General features: G+C 38.4%; 1 protein-coding gene across 1 annotated transcript in view; it reads left to right on the plus strand.

The window, feature by feature from the left end:
• nrn1la (neuritin 1-like a) overlaps positions 1-10,209 on the plus strand; it is a 66,343-nt gene extending 56,134 nt beyond the window's left edge. The window contains exon 3 of the mRNA XM_024280792.2: positions 9,074-10,209. Within this exon, the coding sequence (XP_024136560.1) occupies positions 9,074-9,371 (298 nt within the window). The 3' untranslated portion in view covers positions 9,372-10,209. The remainder of the gene's footprint in view (positions 1-9,073) is intronic.
• Positions 10,210-10,837: the final 628 nt, after the last annotated feature.

Here is a 10,837-nt window from a genome sequence, read left to right on the forward strand (position 1 = left end):
CCATGAGAGCCACCTAATGAGGTGGTAGCTCCCCTCTGAAGATCCGCAAACACTCGCACGCTCCATCCTCCATCGCGCGCTCGCTGAATAAGAGGCTATGATTTGCATCTAGGCCAAGGCTGCTCCATTGTCAGAGTTATCCCAGGAGCACCTCGCTGCTTTTATTCCTCATATCCACAATAAGCATTATGCTGCTGCCATCATTCACTGTTGATCCAGAGCAGGAGAGGTGAAAGGAAATATGTGAGGCTAAACATACTATGAAAAGAGGCTCAGTAGAATTAGACTCTAACCTTTTCTTGAACAGTCTGCATAAAAAGAAATAGCAACTGCTTTTGAATTATACGAGTTTCACGTCGTCCTTTTCTAGTTTATTAAATTTTAAAATCAGGCGAGAAGAACTGTGTGAAGCTTGTGCTGTTTTATTACTCCATATTCTGCTCCTAAGTCTGTCCTGAACATAAACTCATTCCAATATTGTTTCTGTTATAAATGTAATTTTATAGAAACCCAATATAAGTGATAATAAATGAATAGATGATTCAAATTTACAATTTTTGAGTAAAAATATGGATAAATGTTCATCCTTTATGCAAGATGTCCTCGGAACCTTTAGAGTTCTATATATTTGGATCAATTCAAAGGAGTTCTGATCCTGAATCAGCATATTTGTCTCACAAGGATGCCAGGCAGTTCAGTCTTTATGTGTTTTGTTCATCTAGAATCATTAAAGTTGTGTTTCATTTCCAAAATAAAATGAAAAATGTAAATGCTGCAACAAACATTTCAGAAACTCATCAAAATCTTTTTCCTGTCTTAATTTTAGGACGCTCTCACACCAGGATAGATCTGTGGATCTGATCTGAATGTTTACTCTAGCATTTGGCTTGGTTTGTTTATTTAATTAAACTGACTGAAAATGTCACAAAAGCAGATTTTTTTTTTTGGTCAGAATTACCCGAAATGAGGTAAGAATTAGGGAAAAGATCTGAGAAAGGAAAGATAAAATATTTTTGGTCTTCTTACTGACAATTTCTAACTTTTTTGGGATGTTGTCATTTTTTTTCCCCTATTCTTTTAAGCCCCGCTTCCACTGAGCAGTCCGGGTTGGTATGGTATTATTCCAACCCAAAATACCACTATAATGGCCTCCATCCATTGTAGTTCCATAGAAAAATAGAGCGGAACGGTTGGGACAAAGTCGCTGTCACCACCTGTTGATTGACAGAAATTGATGACGACATCATAAAGGACCAGTATAGCTGATAAAAAATATATATATATATATTTTTTCAATCCCTAGCCAAATCCTGCGCAAGGACCCATTATTTAAGTGGTAAGTGCCCACTCCTTGCGTGTTGCCTCCTTGACTGTTACAGTTTAAAAAATGAACAGGGGCATGTGACTGAAGCATTAGTTTGCATAGACAGGATCACACCAGAATCTGCTTTAAGCGCCCATACGACCTCAAGAGAAGTGCAGGACATATCTGTGCTCCTCTTAATATGCAGCCCCTCCACGGATGACCCAATAACTCATAATACCTGTATGCATGTATGTGACTATAGTATTAGTTTGCATAAACCGGATCACACCAGAGTCCATTTGCAAGAAAGTTTGCTTGTTTGACCCCAAAAGTTCAGGTGTACCGTCACACCTGAGAAATGAAACAGATCGTTTAGGAAAAACAGACTTTAGTTTGCTTCTTCTGTTTGCTCCTTGAGTTGACTGACCTTGCGTCTCTATAAGTAAATTCAATAACGCTGAGATTGACTGTATTCTAAAAGTAAACTTTAAAAAGAAAGTATTAGGAAACTATTGATGTGTTTTTACCTTCTCTTGGTCCACTATAGTTCTGTGTGGCTCCAAAATTAATATTTTAGGTGCTGAACACAGAAGTGTAGAAAACTTGACCTAAATCAAGGAGCCATTAAATCAGACGATTTTAACCGTTATACAGTTGTTCTCATAAGTGTAAGTGCACAACTGTATTTGTATTACAGGGGTTTTTCAAACTTTCATTGGTTCTTTTTGCTTTTGACTAAGAAAACTGTTTTATCAACACCTTTTTTGTTGTTTAAAAAAACAAAAAAACGTGGAAAAATCTGTTAAGTGGGACCTGAAATGCGATTATCAGACAACTCCCTCTGAAAAGGTTGAGTTTCTTTCACTCAATCTCCTCCCCGCACACCTCCTCCATCTGCTTTTATATTTCGTTCTCTGCAGATTTAGATAAGGCCGTCCCACGGCAGCGCTCCTTTTTCTCTATTCATGCCTCAGTTTAAAGTTCCTTTCAGCCCTCAGCTCACGCACACTTCAGAATCAAACTGCTGCAAGGAAAAAAAAGGACAAATATTCCCAAGTTCATCATTGTTGGGGCAGAAAGGATTTCAATTGACAAAAGGCAGATTAAATTCTAAAAATAAAGTCCTGATATTAAATATCAGAGATTTCTCAGCTCAAAAATGAATTAGTCCAACAGATAAATCAAATAACGTATTTCTGCTGCTGCAAAATATAGATCAAGTCGTGGCAGAAAAGAAAAATATTTTTTTCCCTCTTCAACAGGAGCTTTCGTGAAGCCTCTGTTCAGCTGATGAAGGCCACAGCAGCTGAGGTGCGCCGTGTTTAATATGAAAGCTTTGTCAAACTCTTCCCCAAGAATAGCTGAATTCTTTTCATTCCGCCGCTTCTTTCAGCTCACGCAACACGCTGTGGTTTAAAGGCTGTGACACGGTTCAGTTATGTTTTTATTCTTTTAGTACATAAACCTTGAACTGAGCATTCACGCTGTTTTCTGTCCTCTTTCTGCAGGATGTGGAAAAAAAGACTGCAACATTTTCCTTTTACCGTCTTGTTATTTCCTCCTCTGACATGCACACTCAACAGACTTCAGCAGCAAAAGTTATTTCCGACTTTAATTGCTGTTCAACTTGAAACAGACTTTGGGCTTTGTTGTAAATATTCCACATTTGTTGAGGCAGAAAACATGAGGATGGACAGACTGGACTTCTTGGGGCAGCTGTCAGTGACTGCAGCTCAGTTTTACAATAACAGTTTCACACAATGTGTTGGAAAATTAGACGAACAAAGACGCAAATATTTAAGGAGGAATCAGAGAAACATTGTTTTGTGTGTGGGGGTGGGATCAGGGTTATGCCATTGACGGGTATAAAAATCAAAGAATTTCCATTAAATTAAGACCTACAGAACTTCAAAGCAGCTAAAGATTCTGGTCCAAATTTCTGATTCAGCTTCATTGTTGTATGAACATTAAAGACAGACATAGAGCAGTCAACAGGACACCTAACCCTGAAAAATGCAGATACAACTGTAACAAAATTGTCCTTTTTTTCAGTTCAAGTTACAAGGATCTAGTCGTCTTCAAATATCAGAAAGGAATGAAACAGGGAGCTTGTGGCCTACCGACTGTACGTTACTGCTTCAAGCTTTTATAGACTTTTGTTGCTTCTGATTCATAATAATTTTAAAGGGAAAATTCTACCTTTTGAGGTTTTAAGTGCATTATACAGTTCATTCCTCTCTATAAAGAACCCCAAAGTGGTATTTTGATCTGTTCATGCATTTAAGAGTAATCCTCTAAAAACCTGCACCGTCTGCAGCATCCCCTCCCATACCCTCGAAAACGAGCGGGTCGAATCATGTTGACGTCAGCACGATATGACCCGCCCCCTCCAGGAAGAGTCTGCTCTGCCAGAACCGTCCCCAGTCTAACCCCAACACTCAATTTCTCAATGAAACTAGTGGTGATCAGCAAAAAACTTTGATTTTCGACGCAGAATATCCTACATCTTCCAGATGTGTCCTGTCTTCAATAAATTCCAGCTTCAATGAATGAATGAAGGAAATGTCAGGAAAACTAACTAACATTTTATAAATAGTTTGTTTTTAAGTGTTACAAAGGTAATATGATCATATTGATATAGTTCACTCTGTAAGGCTTAAGAAAATCATTGTATGGCCTCTTTAATAAAGAATGCAGTTTTAATCCTAATATTTTTTACATATGTCCTCTATAAACAGAAAAATGCCAAAAGAAAATGTAAAAAAAAAACATTAAAAAACATGATTTTCATTCAAGTGGGTCCTTGACTTTTCATCAAAACCTTTATTAGGTTTTCAAACATTTAAAATAGGAATTTCTACTTCATTTGGGGTTTTGTTCTGCTGCTGAACTCCTTAAAAACACAAACTAAATGTGTGTTTTTTTCACTTCAGGTTTAATGAGACACAAACCTTCCAGAGAGTCTTTTCATTCACTGAATTTTTCCCCCCAAACGTTGTGTCTCTTTTTTGGTCATTTTTGCTCATCTGGATCTTTCTCCTTCAAATCTCCGTTACATCCTTTTTTGTGAACAATCTCCTTTTTTATTGTAGAATCATGAAGTCTTTTCATGTTCTTTTTCATGAGGTCCTGGATGAGTTTGTGTTTTCTTCATGTCCCAAAATTGCTCAATTCTTTTGTATCTCTTTCAGACAAACATGTTATTGAAATTTCATTTGATGCAACATGAGTTTTAAATACATTTTTAGCAGCTCAACTTTGTTTTGTGGAAGTGATCATTTGGATTCAGCAGGTCAGACTCTAGTCAATTTGGTTTCACAAAGAATGCGGTTATGCAGAGTTCATCATTTGTGATATAGAAAGCCGCCCATTTATTAACTCTGACTGAAGAAGAGCTCAAGGACAAACGAACCCTCAGACTCTCACACTGCAGCAGACGCACATACTTGATATAAAATTAGTTAGTAGTTAATCCCTTTAGTGCCTCTCCTTGTGATTTACTGATTAACACAATAATCTCATCAACCTTGTGGGTCACAATTTTTAAAGTTGCATTTAAAAGCTAATGTGATCTTAAACCCTTTTAAACATTAAAGTAACACTCAGCAGAACTTCCAGCTTTTTAAAGAGAAAGTGTATTTCTTTAACAGAAAGTAAAAAAGCTTCCTGATGACATTTGTGGCCAAAAAATGTTTATCTTTGCTGACAAGCTTCCCCACTTTCTAGAAGACTAGCTCCAAACAAGTGCTAGGGGTTGACCTGTAAGGGTGATGAGGACATTTGGGTTGTCCAAACCCGTGAGGATCATAGAAGCTGCGTTTCCATTGACTATGAAATTGCACAAATTGGATTTGCAATAGTAAAGTTCCCCCTGATGAAAACACAATTATAAAAAATAACTTGCATTTCTCAAAAAAAAGTTTTTGCACTAAGAGGAGGTAGTTTTTGACGTGTATTGAAATATTGACATATTTCGCAAAACTGCAATGGAAACCTTTTTTTAAAGTTAAATGAGTCATGTGACCAACAACCAGATTGCACACAAGAGATTTCACAGCATCACACAGCTCATCAAAGTCGATCGTTTCATGCAGAATTGTTGGACCCACAGCTCCTCTGTAAAACAACGATTCTCCAAAATCTCTTCATCCGTAGCTCTTCCCATGCAGCTCGCCACTCCATGGCCTGAATAAGACGCCGACGTCTCCTTTGATAGATGACGATGAGCACAAGTGCCGTGCCAGAAATTTTAATGTATCTGCTGTAAATCAAAGTATTGTTCACATCTGCTGCCATGTTTTTGAATAACTTAGATTGTGTTTGTTTGTATAATTAGGATTTAATGAAAATATATAGTTGAGAAATTGTGTTTTTTTTCCACCATTTCAATAATTCTGATAAGGTTTTGCGCATATGTGTGATGGAAACGCAGCTAGAGAGGTGTGGCTGCACCTCAAAGGAGTGCAGGTGTGTCTTGCAATTTCCCTACGACCTCTTTAAGGGACGTCATGAAAATGGAACGTACCATTGTCATGTGTGCAGTTGTGAAGGCTCCTTACTGACCACGCAAAAATGCTGAATGCACAGGTAGTGCGGGCGATACATAAGGATGCCCACACAACTACACTCTTGATTCTTCAATTCACTAAATTCTAACAACAGCAGACTCCTTACCCATTGTGCTGTCTTTATGGGGATTAAAAAAAATAATAATTTGAGTACCAGTTTCTCATCTACTTCACCATTACTTTACTCTTGCATATTGTGTAAGTGTTCACTATGACTTGTCACCCGAAGCACTCCTGCAGGAAAAATGTGCATGAACATTTTTGCTCTACGGGTTGACTGAGCGATCTTTGACTGATATCTCCTGCAGGCCCCACACAGATTAGTCCATTTTTGCCCACAGACAGCCCATATGCCCCTGTAAGGGCAGTTATGACAAAGGAATAAACTAGCATAAATGTCTCACTGTTCATAATTGTACTCTTCCAAACTGCACTGCCTGTTTCTCAAAAACCAAATATTTTAACATATTTAGTGGAGACTTAAGAATTGTCTTCCTTTGTGCAATTCTCTTGACTTTTTTGCTATTTGTAAAGTGAAGTAAAACGTTCCTTTTAAGGAATTTCAAGAAGCTTATATTGTTCTTTTCTGAAGGAAATTTAAGCTACACAATTGATACAAAGTGAAGAGTTTATATATTTTAATTTGACATTTTTTGTATTTATATTTGAACTATTGTGTGTCTTTATTTTTGTTCTTCAGTTTAAAAGTGAACAAAGGAATGTTGCAGAATGTCTTGGTGGTGTTCTGAGCTTTGTGTTCATTTTCATTTTATCTTCATAATGAGGAATCTTTAGCTCTGAGATGAGAAAATGGGAATCTGCTTTGCAAAACTCAGCGTACAGCAAGAGCCAAAGCTGTAAAAGACGCTCAGAGCTCGGAAACATTTTGGAGTGTCAGCAGCAGAACAGACGTTCTCTCAGGAGGTTTCATTTCTGTGATAACAGCTGCACGTCTGTCAGTGTCCTCGCAGAGTTTCTGCTGTCTCCGCACCACCTATGTGAGCGCACAGGCCCGGACAGCCATGTCCACGTGTACGGCACACACCTGCAAACACACACTCCTCCATACACACACCTGCAGACACAGGTGGAAGCACACACTCCTGAAAACACACACACCTTCAAACATGTGGAAGCACACACACCTATGCATATCCATCTTCAAACACACACTCCAGCATGCACACACACACATTGAATCCGACACCTGCAGACACAGGTGGAAGCACACACTCCTGAAAACACACACATGCAAGCACACACACCTGCCCACACATGTAGAAGCTCACATAAAAGCACACACACCTGTAAGCAGATGCACCTGCAAACACACACAAATGCACACCCACATGTAAACACACTCACACATCTGCAAATACAAACACCTGCTAACACATACCACAAAACACACACTCTGTAACACACACCTGTAAGCAAACACACACAGTTGCATGCACATACATTTGCAAGCATACACATATATACAAAGACACCTGCGAACGCACACATCTACAATCACACACTTGTTAACACACTTCCTACAAACATATGCTTATGCACTGATCTCTGCCATCTTTGAACGCTCAAAGCATTTCCCAGAGTTCACTTGTCATCCACACACTGATGCTGGCAGAGAAGGAAAGCAGGAGCAGGCCACCAGGATCAACATGGGTTTCAGGGTCCAGCTTTTACACATCATAGTACCTAACAGGAACCAAACCTGCAAACGCCCAATCTCTACTCCTGCTCTACCCACCCCACTGAACAGCCGATGTGCACAAGTCTGTTAAAAATGACAAAGGAGAAGCTTTTTTGTGTGTAAAAACAAAATGTTCACATGAGCTGTAATTTCCTGCCCCACTTTGTGAGACCGCCTCACATCACAGCGACAGTGTTTCATCTCATTCTGATTTATTTGTCTGCATTAGATGTTGGGGATCAATTGCTTTAGCTGCTGCAGAGATAAATCAAAGTGCAGTACTTAGAGACAGCTGGACTCACCAATGTGATCTTTTTGTGCTTTTTATGGAACTCATTAAACATTTAGGCAGCAATTAGAGAAGTTTCTAACTTTGGGTGAAACTTAAGAGACAGCAAACAGATTTGTTTGATTTAATTCTCAAGTGTTTGTTTAATAACAGTTCAGAGATTTTTTTCTTTAAATTGTTTGCTCTCTCTTTCACTCTAAAAGCAGCAACTTGTGTCAAATCGTATCAAATTACAAAAAGAAATGTAAGAAAAAAAAAATACATTGACAAATGTATTCATTGCGTCCTTTACTCTGATGCCTCGTTTCCACTGAGTGGTCCAGACTGGACTGGACCGGACCAGTACGGTATTTGGGCGTTTCCAATATATAATGGACCCATCAGGCTGTACCGATTCGTATCATTTTTGGTCTCCGTTGGTTGTAGGTCCATATAAAAATGGAACGGACCAGTTAGATGGAGCTTCTGTCGTCACACGATGAAATCCATTGATTGGCTGAAAGGTTTTACGACAACAGCAAGCGTCCAACCAGCACTTTTCCTGACTCAAGATCCAAGCCGAAAGTTTTGTCCTCTTTTTGGCTGTATTTTTCTACGCCCCCTGCAATTTTCTTACAAATTATATGAAATTCTTTGCATTTAGTTTGCCCCCTTATTTGTGGGGGTTAGGGACCGGAGACACGCCAAATCAGCGAATATGGTGAAACGCTGTAGTCGCTGCATTATGACACGCAGCTGTGGTCGGTCTACACCCCTCACGCCCCTTCATGTTACAACATTTAATGGAAACACTCACTTCAATTGCCGGGACCATTCAGGTCGGTCCGTTTCGGGCCACTCAGTGAAAACGAGGCATAATAGACTCATTTTTTAAACTTTTTAACAAAGTGCAAGCTTTTATTTTGAAAGTATGCTAAATGGAGATTTTATTTGTGTGTGCTATAAAGCTTTAATGTGTGTTCAGGTCAGTAAAAATGTTCCTTTTTAAAATGGCATCTTAGTATAAAATTAATAAAAATATCTAACAATAAACATGATGCTAGAAAAAAATGTATTTGCATTTTATTAGTTGTGTTGTTTGTTGTCATTTTATGCTGTTGCTCTAATATATATTTATTTAAATGTTTTTTTTATCTCTCCAATATAAAATGCTTTAGAAATAAAGTTTCATTCATTCATTTGTTCCACCTTTCTTCCACCTCTTTCTGCAGATCGTGGGATGAGTTTCATGATTGTGCCAACTTGGCGATGGCTGGATGTCCTGAGGAGGCGGCGGCCGTCTGGGAGTCTCTCCGTCAGGAATCCAAGAAGATGCAGTTCTCCGGAAACCTCTATGACATGTGCTCCAACCGCAAGAGCCACTCGGTGGCCTCCTCCAGCCCTCATGGATCCCAGAAGAAAGAGGAGGTCAATCAGGAGTCCCTAAGAGGGCACGCCGACCATCTGGCAGGCGACCCTCACGCTCTGGTGTCTCTGTCTCCTCTGCTGCTCTTGTTGTTGTGGATATAACCGCCCTGAGAGAATGGGACTAGTGTAAATACAAACAAACTTTGTGTATTTTTCTCTTTCCACAGGTCTGTAGACTTTCCACCGCTTCCTCCTCTGCTCTTCTAGGGATGAATCTTTCTAACTGCATGCTCTGAGGCCTGACAGTTTTTTTAAGAACAGATTTCTTTTAAGAACTGCTGTGCCGTTTCCTGTATATTCTCCGCCTTTTAATTAGTCTCTCAGTTGGAAATTCATACAATGTAACAGAACTTCTGTAAAAAAAAAAAAAAAAAAAAGGCTTGAGGACACATACATAGTTTAACAGATGCATAAGAGATCCTGTCATCATCCCCTATCCTCCTAAATCGCTCTCCAATAAGCTTGCATGTGATGGAGTTCCTCTTTTTAACTGTAACATGAAAGATAGAATCGAAAGCCACCGCGGGTTGTTCCAGTTAAAGACTTTACATTCTGAATTTTTTCACTTTGTCAAATGAAATGCTATAGTGTGTGATGTGGTTTTATTTTTTACTGTAAAATTGAAGATTATTGGCTATGTTTTCTGTTTTTCTCAATAATGTTTTTGAAAACGGACAGAACAACTGAACTAATCCTTCAAATCTCCATCAAAGCTCCTATTTGCCAAAAGAAAAGTGTAAATATGACAAGGGATACCACCATTTAGTAAACCGACTGAACCAGACAAACTTTAACAAATAGAATGTATAAACAATAAATAATTTTATTGTATATAATGGGTTTGTAGGTTTTTGCTCCATGATGTCCTGTTATTGTAAAATCACCATCAGAGGTTATTTTGTTATCTTGCTGCCATCAATACATCATTTTGTTTCTCTTGGTTTGCCTTACTTTGTATTTTATTTTGTTCACTCATTGATGTAATACATTTTGCAACAAACTTGAAGGTAAAATAACTGGACCCAAGATTTCTTAACTGTTTGTGTTGAAACTCCATTTAATTGTGTTGAAAGGCATATAGTATCAAAATAAGTGACTGGAGATAAAAATGAGAATCAGGGAGCTGGAATTCAAGCAACAATTTGATTGGCTTTTTCAGATGTTTTAGCAGCATTTGGTTTAAAGTATGATTAGAAAGGAAAGTTCTGGATTTATGTCGTTTACTGTTATTTTTAAAGCTAGTCCAAGCTGTTGCAGCAAAATATCCGGTTAAAGCTCTAAAGTAAATATTGTATAATACTGTAAAGTTTTGGATATTACTACTTTTTTCAGTTTTAGAAGAATCCACTAGAATTGGATAAATTGCACAATTGATTGAAGAGTTACTGTAGTCCAAATCCGAGTCCCTGATTGGTCAAACTTTGAATGTGTGCTTAATGGCCACACGTTTTATAATACGACTCAAAACTGGGTGTAGAAACTTGCATAGAGGCGTTTGAATGCAAGATTTGATCACAGAAGCGTGAAATGCACATTTATGCACGTTTACATAGACCTTTCATAGTAAA

This window comes from Oryzias melastigma, linkage group LG6, assembly GCF_002922805.2.
Source record: "Oryzias melastigma strain HK-1 linkage group LG6, ASM292280v2, whole genome shotgun sequence".
Lineage (NCBI taxonomy): Eukaryota > Metazoa > Chordata > Actinopteri > Beloniformes > Adrianichthyidae > Oryzias > Oryzias melastigma.